The sequence below is a fragment of the Toxorhynchites rutilus genome, chromosome 3 (assembly GCF_029784135.1).
Source record: "Toxorhynchites rutilus septentrionalis strain SRP chromosome 3, ASM2978413v1, whole genome shotgun sequence".
NCBI lineage: Eukaryota > Metazoa > Arthropoda > Insecta > Diptera > Culicidae > Toxorhynchites > Toxorhynchites rutilus.
In genome coordinates, this window is record NC_073746.1 from 6,366,847 (window position 1) to 6,394,104 (window position 27,258).

At 34.2% G+C, this 27,258-nt stretch overlaps 1 protein-coding gene across 6 annotated transcripts in view; it reads right to left on the bottom strand.

Annotated features, from left to right (window-relative positions):
* LOC129780610 (receptor-type guanylate cyclase gcy-5-like) overlaps positions 1–27,258 on the bottom strand; it is a 273,526-nt gene that overhangs the window by 140,181 nt on the left and 106,087 nt on the right. For 4 of the 6 annotated variants that reach the window (XM_055789065.1, XM_055789062.1, XM_055789067.1 and 1 more), the window contains one exon: positions 9,051–9,247. In XM_055789065.1, the coding sequence (XP_055645040.1) occupies positions 9,051–9,237 (187 nt within the window). In that variant the 5' untranslated portion in view covers positions 9,238–9,247. Of the gene's footprint in view, positions 1–9,050; positions 9,248–9,422; positions 9,443–9,974; positions 10,273–27,258 lie in introns of those variants that run through there. The other 2 variants (XM_055789064.1, XM_055789066.1) reach the window with 2 other exon arrangements.

Sequence of the window (27,258 nt, forward strand, 5' to 3'; positions counted from 1 at the left end):
AAAAAGTGAGATATAAGCTAGCCAGCAGAACAGTTGGCAAAGACCCATACTAAAACAAGCTTTTCGATCAGGAGATTCTTTAGTCCACCGAAGAAGTGAAAATCTATTCAGTTTCATATTTTTTTTGTTGAAAGGTTCTTCTTCCATGAAAAAAGTCATTTTTGGAAAAAAAAAATCGGGAATTTTGATTCATCGGATAATCTAATCGACATCGACATCTAACATCTAATCATCTTTGAAAAATCATAACTCAAAAACGATAAAAACCACATTGGCATTGCAGGGAACGAAGCGGCCGACAGATTTGCCGGAATCGGTCACATCGGACCGATTTCCACTCGGGAGGTGCCGCTTGATGACATGAAGCTGTGGATCACCAACTCTTTCCGCACCTTCTGGTCCGAACAATGGTTCGCAGAGAGAGGGCAGTTCCTCAGAAAGGTTAAGGGCTCGATTGCAGGATTCGAGGACGTTAAAATGATGCGAGAACAACGAATCCTATCCAGATTGCGAACCGGCCACTGCTCGGTCTCGCACGGATTCAGCGGAGGACCTTTTCGTCTACTCTGCGACCACTGCCAAATCCACAACTTCGTCGAACATTTCCTGTGTGGCTGCCCCAAATTTGATGATCTGCGAAATCGCTATGGAATCAGCGGGAGTGTACGGGACATATTAAGCGACGATTCAGCGAGGGTAGCAGCGCTTTTCTGCTATTTAAAAGATGCCGAATTGTTCTTCAGGATCTAACACGTGAACAATGGATCAGCCACGAAGATCCTTGTTCCTTCCCCTCCACGATGAAGGGGAATAAGAACACTTCGGCATCTTCAACGGCAAGGCTTCCTCTCCACTGGCCTGGAGCCATGGTCCGAGGACATCCTAGCCATCTGATCCAGCAAGTAGGCAGCAAGTGGAGAAACACCAATAATTTTTATTTAATTAGTTAAAAATGTTTTAAAATGTTCTTAATGTTATTATTCTAGTTCAAATTGTTGTTCGTTCAATTTCAAATTTATGTTAATTTTTATGTATATTTTATGTCATTTTTTTAACCATGCGGCAATGTCTACTGCCGTCGCTACAGAGGCGAACCAGCCCAGGAGGCTGAAAGCCTCTCAAATAAAGAATAAAAAAAATACTTATAAAATATAAAAAAATGTATAAAATATTTAAATATACAATAAACATTTTTCTCATCTTTCAAACGGAAGCAACAGAATCGTCATACGTAACGTGTTTTTTGAAGTAACGCCAATTTGAGACAAACAGAGCAAGAAACAAAAAAAAGTTATATAAATCTTTCATTGTTGAAATTCTATGAGTAGAAGGTGTTGTTCATCAAATATCAGCCTCTATTATCTCTTGAGAGATTCCAGATGTAACGTATTTTTTTATTTGCGATAGGTGATTTGTGACTTTAAGGCGGAGATTCTCAAAGAGGCCGAAATCGAATCCAAAGGGTCGATATCAACTTTGAGCGTGGAGAGGTCTAGAAATCGACACAAGGTTTTATTTGAAACTCTAAAAATATTGTATAAGTTGTTTTACGTGAACCAATTTGTTACTTAGCAAGTTCATTTCTGTTCTGAATACCGTTGGAGTTTGAATGACTACACGCTCACTAAGTAATTAAATTGAAGAGATCGCATAATTAAATAAATTGATTGAGAACGAATTTTATAAAATGCTAAGTTACCTACGCGTGTAGCTTAACCATATATTAACCATAATTACTTAACCATAATATTAACACGTTTTTAATATTTTTATAAGTTTTTTTATGAAAGTACATTAGGGAACTTGTCACTGAAAATTATAAGTGTTCGGTTTTATTTGTTTTCATTATTTAAGGTGATTGGGGCATGATGCAAATTTTCTACAAGACAGTGACTATATCCAAGATTATCAAAGAGTAGGTTCGTGTGCATACCCGAAAAACATCCAGTACCTATACTCACAAAAATGCGTGGTAGTGCAAGTGGTAGTGTAACATGTGCAGAACTGTGAACTTTCCCATAATGAGCTCCATCGATTATTACGTGCAGCAGCATTATAGCGCTTATCTACCGCAAAAACATTCCATTCTGTCGAGAGAATCCTAACAATTCCATCTAAGCGAAGTTCTATATTCACAAAGTACGACTGCCGCCCACTTGAAGTGAAAAAAGTGAGATATAAGCTAGCCAGCAGAACAGTTGGCAAAGACCCATACTAAAACAAGCTTTTCGATCAGGAGATTCTTTAGTCCACCGAAGAAGTGAAAATCTATTCAGTTTCATATTTTTTTTGTTGAAAGGTTCTTCTTCCATGAAAAAAGTCATTTTTGGAAAAAAAAAATCGGGAATTTTGATTCATCGGATAATCTAATCGACATCGACATCTAACATCTAATCATCTTTGAAAAATCATAACTCAAAAACGATAAAAACCACATCAGCAGTTCAAAAGTTATGAAATGGAATTTTGCTTTTTTGTTGTTCGGAATTTGAGTCAGTGACAAAAACGGTGTTCGTAATTTGATGCAAATGAAATCAAAAATTTTTTTTTTGTTTTCTACCATGAATGCGTATTTGTAAATCAATTTTATTGTAGTGAAGTAAAAAATAAAGCTTTATTGTATCCCAAAGTCAAAATTATTCCGCGAAGCAGTACCATTAAGAGTTTAATGGTCCTCAAAGCTTAAGTGTTCGGAGTTTGAGACAAAACAGTATACGATAATCAGTGTTCACTATATCATGTTTGACCAATACTTTGACCATTCCACCCGCTAAATATATTCTCGTTGTAGTCGAGAAGATGACGTAACGGGAACATAGGTTTCTTGTTTAGAATGGTGGCGAACCTATGAGAAGCTACTATACAAAAAAACAGAAAATCAGTTTTCCATCCAGACAAAATCGACTTCATGAATATGATTGTAAGAATAGAGTAGAGCAGAACTTCAGAAACCACGGCCATTGGATGACTGGAAGAGTGTCATCTGATTATACTAGACTGGAATGTTGTTGTTCGATATCACGCGAAAACGGCGAAGGACTGGTGAACCGAAGAATAGTAGATTTTTCTTAAATAGTGAAATTAAAAAAAAAATTTGGTTCATGCGATAAAGAAATATGCAGCCATTCCTTGTCAAATCGATAGAGTAGTTCTCATATTTTCGTAAAAAGTGGTAGTTTAGTTCTTTATCGCAAACTATTAGACCCGTATTTTTTTTTGTTAGGGTGCCCATTCTTATTTTAGGGTGATTTGAAATATCGAAATGAAATATTTTCCCCTTTTTTCCAAAAATGTCATTTTTCAAAAATTCATAACTTGTGAACTACTGAACCGATTTAGATGGTCGATATATCAAATTTAAGCTATATACTACACTTGCAAAAATTTCAGGTTTTGGTTTTGTCATTATTGATTGTAGTTGTTTTTTATAGTTTTCATACTCTCGGGACCAAGGGTGCTATATATTTTTATATTTTTATGGAAAGCTGAGGATTTTTCACACAACATATCTCGAAACCAGGGAGGCGTTTCTTTTCGTTTTTGAGTTATGGTTTTTCAAAGTTACCCGATGGTCCAAAAAACCATTTTTCCCTTTTTTTTCCAGATTCAGATTTCCCGATTCAGATGGTCGATATATATTATTATAGTCACATACATTCAGTTTAAATAGTCGCATAGAAATATTGAACGAAAACTGAATACGTGTTAACTTTGAAAAATCATAACTTAAAAACGAAAAATAACACCTCGTATTCTGATATATTATGTGAAAAAACCTCAGCAGGAAAAAATATAAAAAACATAGCACACTTGGTTCCAAAACGTTGTCAGCTATAAAAAATAAATATAATCAATAATTACGAAATAAAAAATCCATTTTTAATCAGAGTGTAATATTTTTTCAGACAATTCTAGCTCATTGGCTTTAATTTGATATGTCGATCATCTGAATCGGTTTAGTAGATCAAAAGTTATGATTTTTTGTAGTGGAAAAAATGGGAAAAAATGATGTTTCGGACCATCGGTTAACTTTGAAAAATCATAACTCACAAACGAAAAAAGCGCCTCCCTGGTTTCGAGATACATTATGTGAAAAATCCTCAGCTTTCCAGAAAAAATATAAAAAATTAAATAATAGAACAAAACTACCACTTTTGACGAAAATCTGAGAACCGCTATATCGGTTTGGCATGGAATGGCTGTATATAAAGATGTATTCATATAGATTTGCAATAAATCGGTTCCCTAGAACTGGAAATAACGTTGAAAAAAAAGTAGTTTCGAGAAAAACGCGTTTGAAGTTTGGACCAGATCGCACCAGAAGAGAATGCCGCGTGACTAAAATCACTATAACTCGGTAAATTATGAGAATCTCGAAAAATCTTTCCAAGGGCATATTCTTCTTAGACATATTCTAACTTAAAAAAATAATTTTTTCATTCAAGATTTCTAGAAAAAAGTCTGCTTGCTGGCTGGCTGTGAAAGAAAAATTGTGAATGGCTTCTTATATACCCAATAAGTTGAACTACATTCTCTCTCCACAGCGTCTGTAGACATTGCATCTGCATTTCGAGCGAATGAATTATATACGCACCTGATTCGCAATGGTAAGTAAAAAATGTACTCGCGGCTACATTAGTTACTCGGTAAGCACAACATGGGTAGATGAGCATAGAAATTAAAGATTTCTCGTGTTTCGCGTCCCATCCGTTGCGGACCGCTCACGAGATTACTCGTTTTCGCGTTTTTTCTTTATGGACTTGTGTCAAATTAGCGGATAAACGTATTTGTTGCGTGCAAGTTTCTGTTCAACGTCTTGCTGGATTTAATGAATAATGATTTATTTCAATTGAAATAAATTGATTGTTTATCAAGTACCAACCTTCAAAATCATGCTCATTAGATAGAGAATTGAATCATTCATCTTTCCATATAATTCATTTTTTTCTTGATCGTGACAGAGAGAAGTTATAGACTGAAACGTGAGCATGGGTCAATATAGGAAAATTTACAGAATTTTTAAAATCAAGAAAAGTTGTTCGAATAGAGTTATCGAAGTTATTTTACCTATCTTCCAGCCACAATTTTATTATTCGAAAAAGGGTATGAGAAAAGTTATAAGCCAAGTTGTATGGAAGAAATTGATTATGTTAAAGAAATTTGAAAAAAGTTATTTGAAAGAACCCAAAACACATTTTCGAGATAGTACTTATTCGATATAGAATAGTTATATTCATCGTTAGCCAAATTTCCGTTGGCCGGAAAAGAGTTTGAGAAAAGGTATGGGCCAAAATGTTTACAAGAAATTAATGAATTTATCGAAAATGGAAATAGAACTTTTTCACACTTGAAAAAAATGAAGGAACAGAGTGCGAAGTCGAAATTTTTAGGCGATTTTGGAAATGCTTCAAAATCGTGAACCCATATCAACGCATGAAGATGGGATATAAATCTCTTTAAAGCATAATTTACATGGATTTACACGGAATATATATCAGAGAAATTTGTATTTCGATGTATGTGGATGCAATGGATAAAAATATCGGGAAGAAATGAGAAATCGATTTCTTTCTGTTTTTTCGAAGATAGCAAATCCAATTAACGTCATCAACTATCTTTCATTTGATTTCTATAACGTTGTTGTGGGCTATTCAGTACTGAGATATTATGAACGAAAAATTTCGAATTCGTATTTGATAATAAATAGTTCAATAAATAATCATCGAAAATCAGTTTTGAAAACTCTAATAAATTCAATACACCCAGGATTTTTTTACGCAGGGGATAGAATTTTGTTATAATTTGTCGCGCTACACCATAGTAGGAGTACTTTGAGTATTTTCTCAAATTTTCATTTCCAAGCCTTTTGAGAATGGGGAAATAAAAGAAAAACTCATTTTTTCACTATAGCTCCATACAGGAGAATTATCTTATTATTATCTGAAAAAAATCACATATATCTATAAAAGGCGTATGAACACATTTAAATACGAATTATAGTAGTACTGAATCTCTAAATACTATAAAAAAATTCATTATTTCAAGACTTTTTTTAGTACTTAATTTTTTAGAAATTTATTTTTAAATTATATTTCTCGATATATCATAGTAAAGGGTGTGTCACATCAAATTGCATCACGGAAATAACGCTGTAGAAATTCGCCCAGTAGACCGATCCTTTTGAAAATTTTAGACAGTAAAATAAAAACTATTAAACAACTTTTGGCATTTTCTTTTTATTCATACTTCGTGCCCAAGCCCGTATGCTCGCACCTTCCTCTTTACCCCGTCCATAAGGTTCTGTACAACGTCAGGTTGTAGTTTTTTTGAACAGAAATCCATTATCTCTTGAAGTCCGCCTCCGATTTGACAACTTTTGGGTTCTTCCGGAGGGCCTGCTTCATAATCGCCCAATATTTCTCTATTGGGCGAAGCTCCTGCGCGTTGGGCGGGTTCATTTCCTTTGGCACGAAGGTGACCCCGTTGGCTTCGTACAACTCCAACACGTCCTTTGAATAGTGGCACGAAGCGAGATCCGGCCAGAAGATGGTCGGGCCCTCGTGCTGCTTCAATAGTGGTAGAAAGCGCTTCTGTAGGCACTCCTTAAGGTAAACCTGCCCGTTTACCGTGCCGGTCATCACGAAGGGGGCGCTCCGCTTTCCGCAAGAGCAGATCGCTTGCCACACCATGTACTTTTTGGCAAACTTGGATAGTTTCTGCTTGCGAATCTCCTCCGGAACGCTGAATTTGTCCTCTGCGGAGAAGAACAACAGGCCCGACAGCTGACGAAAGTCCGCTTTGACGTAGGTTTCGTCGTCCATTACCAGGCAATGCGGCTGCGTCAGCATTTCGGTGTACCGCTTCCGGGCTCGCGTCTTCCCCACCATGTTTTGCCTTTCGTCGCGGTTAGGAGCCTTCTGAACCTTGTATGTACGCAGGCCCTCCCGCTGCTTGGTCCGCTGGACGAATGAACTTGACAAATTCAGCTTATTGGCGACATCCCGGACCGAACTTCTCGGATCACGTCTAAACTGCTTAACTACGCGCTTGTGATCTTTTTCGCTGACGGAGCATCCATTTTTGCCGTTCTTCACCTTCCGGTCGATGGTTAGGTTCTCGAAGTATCGTTTTAGTACTCTGCTGACCGTGGATTGGACGATTCCCAGCATCTTACCGATGTCCCGATGTGACAACTCCGGATTCTCGAAATGAGTGCGCAGGATTAATTCACGACGCTCTTTTTCGTTCGACGACATTTTTCCAAATTTACGAAAAATTGACACTGAAGCCTGGCCAACGTGATCTATACACTCTTATCTGATTATAAGCGAAAGCTGAAGATATAATTCCTAAAAATTAAATTTCTACAGCGTTTTTTCCGTGATGCAATTTGATGTGACACACCCTTTAAGATGCACTTTCAGTATTTTTTTCAATTTTTTATATCAAAGCTATTGAGAATGGCGTGCTAAAAATTGAAAGGTACGTTCATTACCATAGATCCTATGGATAGGGATTCGAAAAATAGTCAAAATTTCTTCCTTTTTACTTTTTACTTTCTTACCCAGCCAGACCCTTTCCCCCGTACAACTTGTGAACGTTTTGGCCAATAACTTTTCTCATACCCTTTTCGGACCAATGAAAATTTGGCTAAAGATAAATAAAAATATTCTTTATCGAATGAGTCCGAATGAGAATGTGTTTTCGGTCCTTTCAAATAACTTTTTTCAATTTTCTTTAAAATAATTAGTTTCTCCCATACAACTTATTTTTTAATTAATTCGTTTATTTTTACAGGCTCAGTTACATAAGTTTTAAGGAGCCGAATCCTTAACTATATTTTTCTAAATATACATAAACAATTACCTAATTCTATGGTTAGTGAGATAGAAAACCGATTACTCGCGGTTGTCTCCCATACAACTTGGCCTTTAAATTTCTCAGACCTTTTTCCGATTAATCAAATAGTGGAAAATAGGTGAAATATTACTCTATCGAATAACTTCGAGAACTCTACAACTTTTTTTGATTTTCAAAATTCTGTATATTTTCCTATATTGACCCATGCTCACGTTTCAGTCTATAACTTTTCCCTGTCACGATCAAGAAAAAAATGAATTATGTGGAAAGATGAATGATTCAATTCTCTATCTAAGGAGCATGATTTTGAAGGTTGTTACTTGATAAATAATCAATTTATTTCAACCGAAATAATTCATTATTCACTAAATCTAGCAAAACGTTAAACCGAAACTTGCACGCAACAAAAACTTTTATCCGCTAAACTTTCATCTGCTAACTTTACACATAGAGGCGAATGAACTGCAAAGTTTAAAGCTTCTTAAAAACTAAGCAAAGCAAAAACTTGCAAGCAAGCAAACTTCACACAAGTCAAAACGTGCGGTCCCAGGCGTATGTCTTACATATTTCTTCCCGGTCCTTAAAGTAGCAAGTTGTGAACGCGAACTACCTGCGCATTCTGGGTTGTGGTTGAATCAGAATTCGGAGAACAAGAAACATTGGCGCATGTACAAAAAAAAAACTGTGCTGTTCCACTTTCGAGTATTTTGTCACAACATTAGACGGATTCCCTCGCAAAGTGATATATAATCACGAAAGAGAATTATGGAAAAAGAAACAAAAAAAAAATCAGTAGAAGACCATTCCACACAACCGATCGGGTGACTCTGACCACACCTAATATGCATTTTGAAATTCATCTGATTTGGCGCAATAATAAACAACAAAACGATCCGAATGGGAACTTTTTTCATGCTTGCCGCATCTGAATATTATTATAATTTGTCGCTGCCATTAATTACGGAAATATGCAAAGTTCCGCATTCCGGTTGAATCGATCACGTTCTATTGGCACCATTTTTTTATCTGGCGTCCGTCGCTGAGACAGGGACAAATTTGCAAGGATTTTTATCTCATCAACAAATAAGAAACAGTTACTAGACGGAGAAAGTTCTGCACACACTAAATCATTTCGGGCCACATCCGAAGAAAAAACCTAATCGGAACGAATCTAAGAAATAATAGCTTACCGTTTCTATAAGTCGGAAAGCAGTCATACTCGTACTGCTCGCTCATCAGCCCAGCTCCCAGCTGCTCCGGAAACATGTAGCAGCGGATTCCACCTGCCATCAGCAGTAGCAGCAGCAGCAGCAGCGACACCTGGAAGGGTGATAATCCTCCTGGCTTTGATCTAGTCGAATTCACTGCAAGCGCCATTTCGTTCAATCTGAAAGGTAGAGTAAGAAAGTTGATTAGGTATTCATTCCATTCCACGGTGCGGCGTTTGAGGAATTCTTAATGAGCCTCAGGCTTATCAAATTTCAGTGGGCAATGTACTGTGCGCGATAGAAACAAATAAGCATCAATTTTGGCTCCGTTTCCGGTGCGGCACTGATACCCACTCATCTGAAATGAGTCATAATGTTTCCATTCATGAGATTGCACTGTACATAATTTAGAAGTACACACTCATGTAGCAAAATTCCAAGACGTTGGAGTACTAGTAGGACGTAAAAATAATGCGTTGGAAGGTTGAATACAGCCAATGAGTGCCACCGTCAGTTTACATCCAGAATGGTTGAAATTAGTCCCAGAGAATCATTACCATTGAGATAGTAGTAAAATTGTAAACTACCGATAAGGAATAGTAAAGTGGATGGGGTTAAATAAACTACCTAAGTGACGCATGTGTGTAGAATAAATCGGAGGTTATTTTCACGACCGCTCTCAAAGCTTCCTGAATGCCGAAACCGTACCGCGCATTTGAGCTCGCTTACGCGTTGACTTGAATAAATTTGGGGCTATTTTATCAAATCTAAATATAGTTTATGAGTTTGTCTCCCAGAAAGAATATGGAGCAAACGTTTTTCGATCGTAAAACATTTGTGTGTTAGGAATTCAAGAGTAATAATAATAAACTACAATAAACGTGAATGGGTTAGAGATAAGCTTACCAGTTTAGATTATTTTCGCGGTAAACGTAACTAACTTGATTGAACAATAGTTGTTTATATTCGCAGCTTTCAAACAATAAAAATACGCACTAAAATCTACAGACACTCCTCACTACATTAACTTCAACCGCTTTCCAGCGAGATCATGTACCATACTGATTAGGATCGAATTTCACACATTAGGGAAGATAACACAAAGGAAAACAGAGCATAAAAACAAATAGGCGTACAATCTTTACGACTTTTATGCGACTCACCCAGCATTAATAAATATTCCAATTAATTCGAGCAATTTACCTTCGGCCGGCCGTACTTAATATTATCACCTCCTGCTGCCAATTGAGTGAACATGAAAACACTCCGAGAGCCGTGAGATATGGCTTTGAGTGATTGCTGCGAAATTAATCAGTTTGTTTTTAATTATTGACTCTAGCTAAATGTGCGTAAGTGCGGCGCAAATGATTGTGCGTTGCCAGTCGCATACAATGTAGAGTTATCAGAAGTGCGTTGTAATGAAAAAAAAGTTTGTCTGTATTTCGTTGTTTTAAGCGTTGAGTTTGAGTACATTTTGGCGCCATATTCGCGCACACGCATTATATCAAAGAACCCGGTAATTCACGAGACAAAGGAGTTTTGTTGCGCTATTTCGAGCTAACGAATCCCTTTCTGGCAGGGGAGGTGTAGCAACTGGAAGGATTGGGCTGACGTGTTTTTGTCACATGAACTACATAATCAATGTTTTGTTTTGATAGAGAAGATCTAATCGCAGTCAGACAGGGAGGTGACTTGAATTGTTGGAAAGCTATACAATACGTGACTGATAAGTATAGGAAACGTGTTTAGAAAATACAGAAGAGCCCCGATTATCCGCGAAATTGGGTTGCAAAGTAACCATGGATTGAAAAATCGTTGATAGTGTTGAACGCAAGAAAATGTATATGTGAGAACTACATTTTATAATCATATTTCATATTTTATATTTTATATTTTACATTTCATATTTTATATTTTATATTTCATATTTTATATTTTATATTTCATATTTCATATTTCATATTTCACATTTCACATTTCACATTTCATATTTCACATTTCACATTTCATATTTCATATTTCGTATTTCATATTTCATATTTCATATTTCATATTTCATATTTCATATTTCATATTTCATATTTCATATTTCATATTTCATATTTCATATTTCATATTTCATATTTCATATTTCATATTTCATATTTCATATTTCATATTTCATATTTCATATTTCATATTTCATATTTCATATTTCATATTTCATATTTCATATTTCATATTTCATATTTCATATTTCATATTTCATATTTCATATTTCATATTTCATATTTCATATTTCATATTTCATATTTCATATTTCATATTTCATATTTCATATTTCATATTTCATATTTCATATTTCATATTTCATATTTCATATTTCATATTTCATATTTCATATTTCATATTTCATATTTCATATTTCATATTTCATATTTCATATTTCATATTTCATATTTCATATTTCATATTTCATATTTCATATTTCATATTTCATATTTCATATTTCATATTTCATATTTCATATTTCATATTTCATATTTCATATTTCATATTTCATATTTCATATTTCATATTTCATATTTCATATTTCATATTTCATATTTCATATTTCATATTTCATATTTCATATTTCATATTTCATATTTCATATTTCATATTTCATATTTCATATTTCATATTTCATATTTCATATTTCATATTTCATATTTCATATTTCATATTTCATATTTCATATTTCATATTTCATATTTCATATTTCATATTTCACATTTCATATTTCATATTTCATATTTCATATTTCATATTTCATATTTCATATTTCATATTTCATATTTCATATTTCATATTTCATATTTCATATTTCATATTTCATATTTCATATTTCATATTTCATATTTCATATTTCATATTTCATATTTCATATTTCATATTTCATATTTCATATTTCATATTTCATATTTCATATTTCATATTTCATATTTCATATTTCATATTTCATATTTCATATTTTTATTTGTCTTTTAATGTTGCTTCGAGAATCGTAATTTTTTGTGAAACGTATTTGCTGGTTTGAAATTCGTATTGATGCTGTTTGAATTTCATATTTCATATTTCATATTTTTATGTGTCTTTTAATGTTGCTTCGAGAATCGTAATTTTTTGTGAAACGTATTTGCTGGTTTGAAATTCGTATTGATGCTGTTTGAATTTCATATTTCATATTTCATATTTCATATTTCATATTTCATATTTCATATTTCATATTTCATATTTCATATTTCATATTTCATATTTCATATTTCATATTTCATATTTCATATTTCATATTTCATATTTCATATTTCATATTTCATATTTCATATTTCATATTTCATATTTCATATTTCATATTTCATATTTCATATTTCATATTTCATATTTCATATTTCATATTTCATATTTCATATTTCATATTTCATATTTCATATTTCATATTTCATATTTCATATTTCATATTTCATATTTCATATTTCACATTTCATATTTCATATTTCATATTTCATATTTCATATTTCATATTTCATATTTCATATTTCATATTTCATATTTCATATTTCATATTTCATATTTCATATTTCATATTTCATATTTCATATTTCATATTTCATATTTCATATTTCATATTTCATATTTCATATTTCATATTTCATATTTCATATTTCATATTTCATATTTCATATTTCATATTTCATATTTCATATTTCATATTTCATATTTCATATTTCATATTTCATATTTCATATTTCATATTTCATATTTCATATTTCATATTTCATATTTCATATTTCATATTTCATATTTCATATTTCATATTTCATATTTCATATTTCATATTTCATATTTCATATTTCATATTTCATATTTCATATTTCATATTTCATATTTCATATTTCATATTTCATATTTCATATTTCATATTTCATATTTCATATTTCATATTTCATATTTCATATTTCATATTTCATATTTCATATTTCATATTTCATATTTCATATTTCATATTTCATATTTCATATTTCATATTTCATATTTCACATTTCATATTTCATATTTCATATTTCATATTTCATATTTCATATTTCATATTTCATATTTCATATTTCATATTTCATATTTCATATTTCATATTTCATATTTCATATTTCATATTTCATATTTCATATTTCATATTTCATATTTCATATTTCATATTTCATATTTTTATTTGTCTTTTAATGTTGCTTCGAGAATCGTAATTTTTTGTGAAACGTATTTGCTGGTTTGAAATTCGTATTGATGCTGTTTGAATTTCATATTTCATATTTCATATTTCATATTTCATATTTTTATGTGTCTTTTAATGTTGCTTCGAGAATCGTAATTTTTTGTGAAACGTATTTGCTGGTTTGAAATTCGTATTGATGCTGTTTGAATTTCATATTTCATATTTCATATTTCATATTCTTTCTCTTCTCTCTTTCTCTCTTGAAACAATTAGTCATTGCAGACAATTGTGCTGAACCACAGAAAATGTTTTTCTACGTTACGTAATAAAATAATATATTTTCGGATGTTTTAACAACGAGATGTTGCTTTTTATGACTTTTGATTAATGATTTTATTGTTTTTCATTATTTAATTATTATATTGATTCAAAGAATATTTTTTATGATTTTTTTAAGATCACTATCCAGATTTTGTGGTCTAGTCTAACCTGAAATGGTCCATTCTAATGACGAAATAAAAATTATTAAATTATTATTTTTTGAAAGGATCGATTCTACCAAATATAACAAATTCTGAGGGATCGTATAATTTTTTCTGTTGAATTGTGAAAACTCAAGAGATTGACACAATACGAGAAGTCCTGTCAATGGTCTCAATATCTTGAATAGTGTCCGTGAGCAATGTGATGAATATAGAGCCGAACGAGTTTGACGAAAACCAATCGATGTTCCAACAGTTTGTACATGCAATGATACCTACCTAAAATAATCTGTTTAATTATCATATGACATATTATAATTGCGACTAATTTTCGACAAGAGCGAAATATCGTTACTCAAAATTAAATGAACGGCTTGACAACATCAAAACTGAAAAGGTGTATGTTAAAAGGAATTTCTGAAAATAGTTGAATAGCAATTTTGAAGCTTCTAATAAACGAATAATTTTCAACGTAATAAAGGTAATGATTCTGATACCTGTAATGTGGAAATAAAAATGAGAGAAAAAAACCCTATTTTCGCGATGAATGTGTCTGGGGCTGGGGACGACATTCTTGTTTTTGATCAATATGAAACTATATGAAGTAATATATTTTTTTTCAACGATTTTTATTAGGAAGTACGTGCCCCAAACCTAATAACCAGTAGGGTACCAAAAAAAAAAAAAAATATTTATTGTAAATTGCGTGGTACAAAAAGTAATTGAAATTCCAAAATAAATCTCACATTTAAAAACACGTATGATCACATTCATATGAAAATAAACGTTACACTGGGTCTTAAAATTAAAAACAAAACAAAATATCTAAAAACCAAAAAAATATAAATTAAAAAAACTTTAAAAAATATGATCAGCACAAATTCCTTAAAATTCAATAAAAAATTCACACAAATCTAAAAACACGTACGAAGAGAAATATATACGAAAATAAAAATAATGGATCTGAATATATTTTTTTAGAATTTCAAAACGACTGAAAAAAGGAATTTTCTACAATTTTTTAACGATATGGATGTTTTTTGTCAACTTGTCTTGAGAGTTGACAGCACCATCTCAGATTGCAGTGAAACGTCGGGGGTTTAAAGACATTGGTCGTTCAAGCAACTTTACATACTTTAAACCTTTTAAAAAAATTAGACTACTTTTGGAAAAGGGCCAAAGTTTTTTTTCTTTCTTAAATAATAAACAAATAACTCAAAAACAATTGGACCTAAAAGATTTTGGTAGAAGAAAGAAATGTGAAAAAATGTTTACATTTTCATTAAAAAAATATTTAAAAAATACAACTATTATAAATGTTGTTTGAGGTCAAGTAAGGGAGATAATATATTCGGCAAAATTTTAGATAATGTTAAAACATGGACATTTGTCGAAGGCGTTCGATTACTTATAACTTTTGAAATATATGGCATTTTTGCTTGGAGACTCCACTGAAACTAATGTTTTACTCGTAACATTTTTGTGTGTAAATTCTCAGGACAAGTCATTGACATGTTTCTAAATAGGAAAAAGTTTGCAGAACATGTCAACCTCAAGAATTTGCACATAATAAACGAGTTAATCATAATTACGAGTTAAACATCATTGGTAATTTTGCGAAGAAAATATGAAAAAACTATTGTTTGAGAAACTCTTTTCCCTTCTTTCGATGTATGGATGACTTTTTGGATATTGTATGGAAAAACACATTTTTTCAGAATTTAAAAAACTGTTTTTGAGAAAAAAATAATCGTAGCTTCTAAAATGATGTTTTGTATTTTTTTGAATTTATTTTGAAATTTTTGAATGGACATTTAAATAATCTCCTAAATAATTTCCTACATAGTTAGAAAAAAAACAAATTACAAAAAAATCTAACTTGAAAACTATAAGACCTAATCAAAATTGTTTAGAGAACGAAATGTGGGAAACATCGCAAATATTAGAAAACACGTACAAACATATTTACAAAAATAAAAAAAATAAAATTTCGAAATTTTCTTTGTACCGTTAAATGTGCTAAAAGCTGAAAAAATCACAAATATCTGAAAAATGTACAAGTTAACATGAAATTTGTTGATATCGTCCACAAAAAAAAAATACAAAAAAAATTAACATTTTTGGTGCTTCGAAATTTAAAAAAAATATATATATTGAAGTCCCTTCTTTTATTTTCGTATCTAATGCTGTTCGCATGTATTTTTTAGATTTGTGTGAATATTTTTCAGAATTTTTCTTCGTATTTCTGTAGTTTAGGCATTTAAAAATATACCCTAGGAAAGACTTATCGAAACTCCTATTATTTACTGAGTTAGAGTAATTTAAGTGATGCGGTATCTAACCATGAACTTCAAACGAGTCTTCTCGAAACTAGTTTTTTCAAACTGGCGTGCACGATATTTCAAGTTCTACTGAACCGATTTATGTCGAATTTATATGGATACTGTCTGCAGACATCTATCTATCGCATGAACCTTTAAAATTTGTGATTTAAAATTTTATCATTTTTAAAAAATTAAGAAACGTAAGAAAACACGTTTTAAACCGCATTTTGTTTTTCAAACGGCCGCCATTTTGTCAAAAAAGATGTTTCGACTTGTCCGAGGTTCATGCGATCACCGCATTATTACTGATTCAGAATCTGTTTTATTTACGCCATGACACAACTTGTTTGAGCCCTCTCACTTAATCAGCTCTTAAATATTCCAAATATGAATATTTATTCTCCGTTCAATTTTTTTTTATTGTTAAAGCATAGATGAACAAACAATGATATAATGGATAGTAAAAATATTCTTTTTTTACGGAGCTCGAAAAACGTCCGAAATTCGCGTCTCTACACTAGAATATCCCCTTATGAGATTTGCGCGGAACAAATGAAAATATTTTATTTTTTTTTGGTATTTGGAAATTTAGAAAAAAGTGTAAAACCAAAAATGTCAACCCAAACCAAAAATGTAAAACCAAAATTTTGAAACATCCAAATTATTTGAATTTTCGATGAATTTTTTTTCTGGAAGATACGTTGCGACAGACACACCATTGTAAAATGTACTTTCGGTATTTCTTTTTCAATTTTTTATCTAAAAGCTATGGAGAACGCCGTGAAAGAATAAACGAAAAAGTACTTATGATGAATCATGTAGGGAATCATTAAAAAAAACTTCATAGTGGTGCATATTTTTCGAAGACAGTCATAGTATCAACCGAATCTTCATTAAAATATTAAATTTTACGCGTGGTATACAATATTTTATTTTCGATAGAAAAATAGAAATAGTTATATCAATCGTTTCATTTGAATGAAAATATTATATTTGATGAAAATGTAAAAATAATCAATCGTAGACATACATAACTTGATCAAGTGGCAATTGAAAAAAAATCGAAAAATTACTTATCATTAAAGATACTTATTGTATAAATGGAAAATAGTCAGAAATTCGACTAGAAAGTATTCTCATTTTGTAAAACATCCGAAAACAAACCGTATATATTTTTATTTTCGTATTTTGTAACTGTCAGTCCCAGCCAGTCACCGTTTTCCTACAGAAAAGCCTGTATGGAAGCCTGTTCAAACGACAAATACCATCAGCCATCAGTTGACAAAACTCTTCTCTTCTAACCAATATCGCGCGATCATTGGCTACTTTGATGTACGGGCATGTTTCACTCATATGGATCTCTTCTCACTGTATCCCATCCATTCGATTGAATAACCACACCTCCATTCAAGCCGCTTGTCTTGCTGTTATTTGTGATTTACGTCTGTCCCCCATGAGAAGGAGTATTAGGTGGAGCAGATGGCAGAATTTGCGAACGTAGTGTGCGTGATAGCATGCGCTGCCATAGCTACTTTTCACATTGTGACGTTGATATTTGTGTTAATGTTCAATTGTCTTCCCCATCCATATGAAAATGCTTACTTCGGCAAGTTTTTTATCACATAAAAACAGATCTTTTCGTGGAGTTCCCACTGAATATGCATATAATGTGACAGTTTGCAGCGGATATTCGTGAAATGATGTCGGAAAAGATGAATAAAAGTGATATTTTTGTGTGTCATTTTCACTCTCTCAGCTTTTTCGAAACAAAAAATTTTTCGTTATTTTCGCGGTGATGGGATGATATTTTGAAGGCTCCCAGTACGGGTGTATGTGATTTGAGGAAAATAGTTTACAATTAAGCAACATTTCATTGAAAATTCTGCTATTTCCAAGGACTGGGAATAGCAGAATTTCAATGATGGAAGTATGTCACAATACGATTATCATCTATTAAAAAACAATCAGTTACAAGATTTGATGAGAGTTTTTTCTCATGACATCATCAAGTTGTGAGTTATTTAAATATTGTTTCGTCTCTTCCATATAGATTCTATATTGAATGCAAATAATGACAACACCATATTTTGTTTACCAATAAAAATATACTCTGCCTACTGCTCCACCTCATATGTACCTCATTGATCTGTCCCTATCAATTGAACTAGTGACCGACACTCAGTTGACATCCGACGATGCATTGGTATGTTTTCAGAGAAAAACAGAGGAACAACTGGCGAGAGTGAATTTTTTATTTCCAAAAATTCCACTTTCTAATTGGTTGAATCTGAGCTCCCCGAATTGTGCCAACCAAATCGAGCAACTAACGTAGCAGCGAATCAGAATTTTAATACACCTAGGTTTTTTTTTACGTGAGGGATACGTACCTCGTGAAAGAACCGCGTAAAAAAACCGCGTTTATTGGAAAATCCGCGTAAAAAAACGCGTTAGGTGGAAAATCCGCGTAAAAAAACTGCGCTAATTGGAAAATTCGCGTAAAAAAACCTCGTAAAAAACCACGCAAAAAAAACCGCGAAAAAAAACCTGGGTGTATATCCAACTCATTGCGCAAAAAGACGGGTTGGTGATGTCGGGGACATAACCGGAGAGACGTAGGACTACACCAAGGGGTGTCCATTATTGGAGCACAGATCCTAGAATGACCAACTTTTCATGTACAAAATTACAGAAAAAAAAAATCAAAGGATAAAATAAAACCTCAGCACTCAGCAAACACTCAAACGCTATTCTTACTATCGCTATCCTCAGATACGAAAAAATCAAAATTTGTCGTGCAAATGTCGTGCGGTGCAAATGTTGTAGGGGTTATTGTTCAGCCGGCAACGAACACACACTTGATGGCAAGTATATCGTAATAGGAATTTACCGTCTGGTATCGTGATATGGCTTTGCACTCCTCATGAATAACTGTGTACTAGTCAAGTCCTTCATTTAATACCCATACTGATGGGGCTTTGAGAAAATATGTAATCCGCCATTTTGTAGCTTATGTAGTTTTATAATGATTGCAGAGATAAAGATGTGTTCCAAATTTCAGATCAACCGGTCAACAGGAAAGTGGTCAAATTTCAATTAATGTGCTACATACACATACAACATACAAATATGTCACAGCTATATAAAACCGTTTTAAAACTCCAGCATTCTATCAAATCGAGCGCGATTAGCCACTCATTCGCCCGGCGCGACGCTTCCACCGCTTTTAACACACTTCGATATGCTCTCTTGCTCCACATCCCATTGAAACTCCTGTCTCTCACTCTTGCGGTATCGCACCGCATACATCCCCGGAAAATGTAGCGATATCTGTCATGCTGAAAATCAATTTCAAGATAGCGTCTTTCCTGCTTGGCGTCCGATGATAGAATGTGGCCAAGCCCCACCATCGCTCACTTTATATAGCCATATAGTTAAGGTTGTAGCGACCGCCTATATTTATTTATAATCTCTTTTTTGTCTCCCTCCTTCGCCTTGCCCATACGTCTCGCCCGTACCCGTGGTTGCTTGTAATGAATTGCTGTTTGCTGCGGGAGCGCAGACAAAATGTATGGGAAAGACCAATTTCTTCCAATTTTCCATCAATTTGAACTTGATATGAGCTGAAAAACCGTAATGTGTAGCATATAAAAATTGCTGAGGATATTTCCTATCAATGTGTGTATTTGGAACCAAAATCCATTCATTAATTGAGGAAGTATTAGCGTTCAAAAACTGAACACTTTTTTACACCAAAATATTGAAATGGGCCCCTATATTGAAAGGTTAGACGTAGTCCTACGTCAAAGAATAGCAGCTGGACATCGTGTATGTTTCTATTCACGGCAAAAAAACCGTCATTTTCTGTACTCCTATTTACTGAACGGACGTGCGAATGCTGAAGTTATTCTCAGAATATTCACAAAGTAAGCATAGTGCAGAGCGCAAGAAAGACGCGCAAAAGCAAAGTATGAGAGAAGTATTGATGTGACTCCTTAATTATCATTTATTAATTTGACTCGCTCTAGTGGCTTTTTTTTTTGTCGGTGAAGCTCAACATTTGCGACTGACACAAACGAATGTACAACCAGCTTTTGAAAAGTGGCACTTTTTTGCGGGGATTTTTTTTTCTTCAGAACAACTTGATTGATTGACAGATTAGTGAACGTCTTACTGTTTGGGTTGCATTCCAAACGGTGCGCTTTTGAACCGCCTTCTCATCGGAAGAAAACTTGTCTCATTTTCTGAACAAATCGTTTGTAGTCCTGTCCTTTTTTGGACGGCAGCCATTCACTTTGGTGTTGACAATCGTTCAAGCTACCTGTTGCGACAAATTGGACCCAATCAAAATAATCGATATTATCCCATGGAAGTTTTCATCGTGGGAACTGAGGTAACCTAGAATGCATATTAAATTGATACGTAGACACCGTCTTCGATAGCGCAAATTAGCAAACTATGCGCCGAACGTTCCATATGTGAGACTCTATTCTTCGAATCACTTCATCAAGAAAGCTTAACGTAAACGAGATCTTTTTGGCGAAAACGGAAAGAATCGGATTAGGAAGATAAGGTAGAAGATGGATGGCTCTGGTTTAACGCTACTCGGAGAAAGTCGTTATTCGAAAACAGTTAAGAATCGGGAATCATTTGTCAGGATTAGTTTACTCTACTAGCGATGGGAACAAAACGAAAAGGATACCCTGTCAAAATTTGAATAAGCTGCAAATCGGTGTCTCTCGATTCCCACGCAAGCTGAGTTCGAAAAGAGTCCAGCTTTATTATGCTACTCACAAGCTCTATTCATTCGTGCGAAACATAGGTTCATCTATGCTCATATTCAATTTGGCTAAATACAACACATTAAATTGATGGAAAACTTCCTGGCACTGCGCCGAAACTGGTTTGGCCTACCGCACGCTATTATCACCCCGCCCGAAGTTATCCGGCAATCTGCTGCACCAAACCACTATCAGGAGATACAAACTTAACCAGAAAAGAAAAACAAAATAAAACACAACCGGATTATCAACTGTGTGGGCAAAAAATGGTCTACGTCGAATGACCACAATAACGCGCGAGATATTCCGTTAAAAAACCTGAGATGACGCTGTGTGACTGGAAATAGACTTGCGATGGATTTTATTACTTTATTGGCGCACATAACAATTCACGAAAGGGGAGATTTTAGAGTATAATCTTTCCTCTAAATTCCTTCGTTTTCGGGAGGCTACGCTCACCTTGGCATACTAAAAATGCACCGCGAGTCAAGTCCAGACACTCTATAGTTATGATCGTTCTTCGCGTCTTTTCTTTCTCACGTTACTTACCTCCAATAAAATCCGAAAAATCCTAATCCCCGATCTGGAAGCTTGAAGCCGATCACCGATTTCGTTTCACAGGCAAGATGTGATGTAACAAGACAATGGTACACATGTTTATTATTTTTTGTTTATCTAAGTGTGCATTTCGTTTTCCCTCCCAAATTGCTGCCTGCATGGAAACTGCATCGTTCTGTTTGATGAAATTTTACTGCTGAATGGATACACCATGAAAATCATGTTGTTCTAAATTCTAATTTGGGGAGCGGTGAAGAGAAGGTACCATTCGGTGGCTGTATGTGAAGATCACACAATCTTCTCGAATGCTACGAGGAGAATATTAACATATCTCATTTGGCGTTATGCTTCCCTAAGCAGAATTTATTTTTGCGCTCATATCTGTGCTCTATCTGAGCTTCAGATTTTGTGGCATCTTCGGGTTACATTCAGACAAGAAAATGAATATTTTGCAACAGAGATCACATGCAAAATGAACGAAAAACTAATCTATCCAGATCAACAACAAGAAGAAAACACCAATTGAGAAAACATAATTAACAATTTGACGAAATATAATTAGCTCGCGAAAATTGAGAAAAAACGGAATTGAGCGCTTATTTCACCTCACCGCTTGTTGTAGCTATGCTATCTTCATATTCGTTCAGCATGTTTGGCTGAGTGCGGGAGTCGTCGTTTTCATTCGGCGTGCGCGTTTTCAATTCGATTAGAAATATGAAACCTTTTGCGGGGAAATATGGACACCCCAAACTCACTACCAAACAGGTCGAGACCAATTAACAACGGTTGCAACGGTTTCTCTGCTACTGCCAAATAGAGTGGGTCATTCCGAGCAGGGTCGTCGCGAAAAAAGAGTGTTGCCAATGGACTTGTCTAATGTTTTGGGTTACCTTTTATGATGAGACGTCATCGTGAGATGACTGGTTCTAATATTTTGTGGTGCATGTGCATATCTTTCGACTACATTTATAGTATCAATCGAACTTTTAATCAAAGGTTACATTTTACTTTTGCTGTACAATATTTTATAATCAAGCGTAGAACTTGAGCTTGAACTTGGGTAGACTGTACAATTCGTAGTTGCTCTCCATGATTGACCTGAACCACCCAAATTGCACAAAGAATACACAGAATGATGCTTGGGACTAGCAAATCATTCTCCTTGGGCAATTTTCGGTGATTCGAGCTTTAAATTGTCAATAAAGACGCCTGCCACGTCCTTACAGTCACCAGGGGAAGGGAAGGAATGTTAGTATGACATTCGCCGCCCGAAGGCCAGAAGGGTCGCCTCTATAGCGTGGTTCCCTAGCGTTTATCAAGGAAGGGATAATTGTTAGTGGGAAGGGGTGAGAATCAGGATTCACTGCAGTAAGTGATGTGATTCTGTGCACACGGTTTTCAATCATTCGACAAAACGAAATCGAATGTATTTTATAACACGGCGGTCCTCGATATTTTATGATTCGTTGGGATCGAACTTTTTGGTCAACTTTTGAATATTTTTCACACTCGTGGCGGAGGATGTCCACATTTCTATAATAAAACGTATCGACGATATATTTCACGACGCGATTTTTAAATATTCCACCGTTGGGAACCTGAGAAGGTCATCGGGGACATACGTCCATAATCATACATACCGACGATATATTTGATTTTCCACACATCCGAACACCCCATGGCGGAGGATATCCGTAGGCAACTTGACACGGTCACCTGGAAAATACCTCTAGAAATATATTTCGCGTTGCATTTTTTTTGTTTTTTACATATTCGATCACCCGACGGCGGAAAATATCCATGGGCAACCTAAAAAGATCACAGCTCACATAGTTCTAGAATAAAACTTATCGACGATTTTTTTTTTGCGTCTCAATATTTCTTAGGCGTCGTGCACAAATTACGTAACGTGATAAGGGGGGGAGGGGGGTCGAGGTTGCGTTACTTTCTGTGTAGTAGAGATAGGAAATTGCGTTACGTAGGGGTGGGGAGGGGGTCCGGATTTTTTGCGTTGCGTAATTTGTGCACGACGCCCTATAATATTTTATAATCAAGCGTAGAAATACATAACCTGATCATGTGAGCAGACAAATGAATTGAAAACGACAAGACGATTTTTTTTCAGAACCTTATGAAATGATGGATTTTTGACAATTTATGCAACCAATGCGTGGTATTTTGACATTTAAAATTTAAAAAACATACACTCCATTGAAAGACCCTAACATATCGATTCTTTAACATTTACACGAAGACAATGTGAAAATTATCATAAATATGAAGCAAACATTACAAAACAATATATTATGTATTTTGTTAAATTACCTGACATAATTAACACTAGAACTACCAACATAATCTTTAATGTTCTAATACCAAAATTGCTTAAAAACTACGTCAATCCGCCAGCCAATCAAAATTTGCGGAAAAATTACTGCTTCTAAACCACAACATTTGGGAAATGGCAAATTTTTAGAATTTTGTAATATATTGTGATGCAATTTTATTTTCTCATTGGCAGTTGCTGTATACGGTAGAAATAGGTTATGTCGAAATCAGTGCAGTTGAAATATTCACAATATTGTGGATAATTAGGTTGATTTTAAAAAAAATACAGTTATAGTAGTTTGCAGTGTAAGTAAGTTGTGAATATTTGTATTATATTGAGGGGACAAAATATCAATATTCTAAATATATATTTTTATTTAGTTATAAAACTCAACCCTAAAATGCCGAGACGCCCGAACATATCTATAGTTTTAGAGGACGTAACAGATTCTAGAGAAGACTTTTCTGATATCGATCAAGGTGTTTATGAAAATAAATTCTGAAATTTGACCAGTATCTGAAATATAGAAGATCAATCATAAGAAAAAATGTTCGTTTCCTCAGAGACCAATAGTAAAGAGCATCGATTTACGTAGACCAAGAAGAATGTTGATACTGACGTCATCTTCGGATGAGAATGATCATCAACAAGCTGAAATTTCTGCTGATGGAACTATCTGCACAGAAAGCTGAATGCACTCCAGGAATGATATAAATAAACAGCATATTCAAAACAATAATTTGAGGGGTGGAGTATGTGTATATGTGAGAATACGTAAGTATGTGTGTGAGTATCATCACTCCTTACAATCGTCATACCCACAAACGCATGAAAACGGAAGCTACGAATCGTTCATTTGGCATAGCATAGCATTTTGTAATTTTGGTAAGGTGTGCGATGAAGTATTGCTCTAATTTACTCTAAACTTTGATCGATCGGTTAGAAAAAAACGGTAGAACGTATCAATATGAAATTTTCACAGGAATTCAGGGGATACACTATGATAAAAATTTATCTGCTAACATTCAAATTACAAAATTTATACAAAATTCCAAAAAATATTTGCAAAATTACAGAGGATTTTTTAAAACACGTAAACGTAATTTTGACTTTTTTTTGAAATTGGTGCAAAAAATTTAAATAATTTTTTCGCCAAAGCAACAAATTACCTCTCCACGAAATTAATTGGAGTTCTCAAAACTACCTTTCCGTTTGCGGTGCGATAATTATTTATTGAATTATTTATCATCAAAAATTATGGGGTAACTTTTCATTCAAATAAAAATATCTTTTTTTCTAGGTCCTACATGAATATTATAGGAATCAAATGAAAGCTGTTTAATAAGATTAATAGGATTTGTTATTGAGTTTGTAACGCCACAATTATTTGTGAAACCTGAAATTGTTTTTTCAATGTGTTTCCATAGTTTATAAGTCATATTTTGTATTGATATAACTGGTTCTATTGTTGTTGTTAAATGTAAAAACATTGTGCAACCTACTAACCCTTACCTTTGAGGAGTAAACCACTGGGGAACATTGAGTGACAGCGAGAGATCCGGAAAGTTTAGACCATCAAAGAAGAGGAAATAGAGAGAGAGAGAGAGAGAGAGAGAGAGAGAAGGAAAAAGGAAGGAGCTCAACGGTTCGAGGGAACTTGGACTTTGACTGTGGAGAAAAACGGAAGCAAGAATACGTTGCGGAGAAAAAAAGAAGAGTTTTTAAGAAAGCATAGCGGAAGTTAACACGTTGAGAAGAAATACGTAGTCGACTGAGAAAAGTGAAGAAGGAGAAATAGGAAGCGGAAATAAAGTGGTTGAGAGTGGAAAGTGTGAAAGATTGTGTAGAAGACGCCCACCTGATTCATCATCCCGAGGCGTTCGAAGCCAGCGAATTCTGGGTTGGAATAGAACACCCACGTTTCATCCATACATCACCAAATTGTCCCCAAGAAGGAAAGGTACCAGGTACGTCAACTCCTCCTCTCCCATGCCAACGAAGTCATCAACGGGCCCCAACTTGCGACATCCGGCACCTCATCGATTAACCCACGTTTTGTTCGATAAAAAAATCACATATATCCATACGATTAACCTTCTTTCGAATCACTATCAATCTGTCCCAGAACCAGTGCGCATTGGAAAAGGCGGATTTAGGTTTCCGTTCGGGAAAATACGGGTTGAAGAATCCTCCCGAGGTCGGTGGCCGACCCTGAGAAAATATTTAAAAAAAGAGGTGAGCTAAGCTGGGCAGGTTTCGCGGTGTAAGCCGCGAGAAACTTTCAAGTTGGTTGGCAAAAAATTGTGTTAGTCTACCCAAAGTTTGAAAAAACAAAAGGAAAACGATTTTTTATTACTTCCTGATATTTTTGTCCACTACATCTATATACACCCAGATAAAAATGTGTTCATTACATATTCCAAAACAAGAAAGTTTAAGCTTCAGAACGATGTGCATTTCATCTTCATACATTGATTTTTCAAGAAGTTACATTATTTCAAAAATCCTTTTGCACTTTGCACTTTTTTTTTCCTAACTTTTTGTCGAGTGTATATATAAATAAAAATACAAATTAAAATACTATATTTCATGCAAATAGATGTAGTCATCATGTACTTGCAATATTAGGATGGAATATATTTTATTCTCTGTAAAACATTTTGCATTTTTTTACATTTTGATTTTTTACATTTCAAAATGACCGGTTTGGTAGAAATAAGTATATAACAACTGTCGGTAGTTTTAGTGTTAATGAAAGTGCATAAATCTGATAAATTTTGATTCTGAAACGTCAAAAGACGAAAAAGTATGTAAATATCGTGAAAATATGATCTTCCTTCCTCGTTAGATTGGAATACGAGGAAACTGAGTTTGAGCTTGAGCTTGGGTAGACTGTACAATTCGTAGTTGCTCTCCGTGATTGACCTGAACCTGTGAAAATGCACAAAGAACACACCAAATGACGCTTGGTAGTAGCAAATCATTCTCATTGTGCATGTTTCGGTGATTCGAACTTTAAAGGCCGTTTTATATTATCAGGCACGTAGCGTAAACGGCACGTACTGACACCGGCAGACAAATACATGATGTATTCATATCATCAGGCATAGCAACTTCTCTGTACCGACCGGCAGCGCAGACGGAACGGAGAAATGCTACTGGTGATTGAACCGATGTCGTACCGAAGAGCGACGAACGCACCCACACCACAAACTTCGACGTTGGGTTTGTATGTATGGTGCTACTCGCCCATGTAGTTCGTGCCCGGCACCGGCAAAATATTCTTTTCGAGAATTCCTTCATGCGTTTATCTGAAGCGTGCTGTGTATGCTCGGAGCCGTTCCGCTATATATACGCATCCACATTTGAAACACACGCAATAATATTTGTCTTGCATGAAACGTGCCGTGCCGGTTACGCTACGTACCTGATGATATAATATTACCTTAAATAGTCAATAACGACGCCGGCCACGACCTTACAGTCACCAG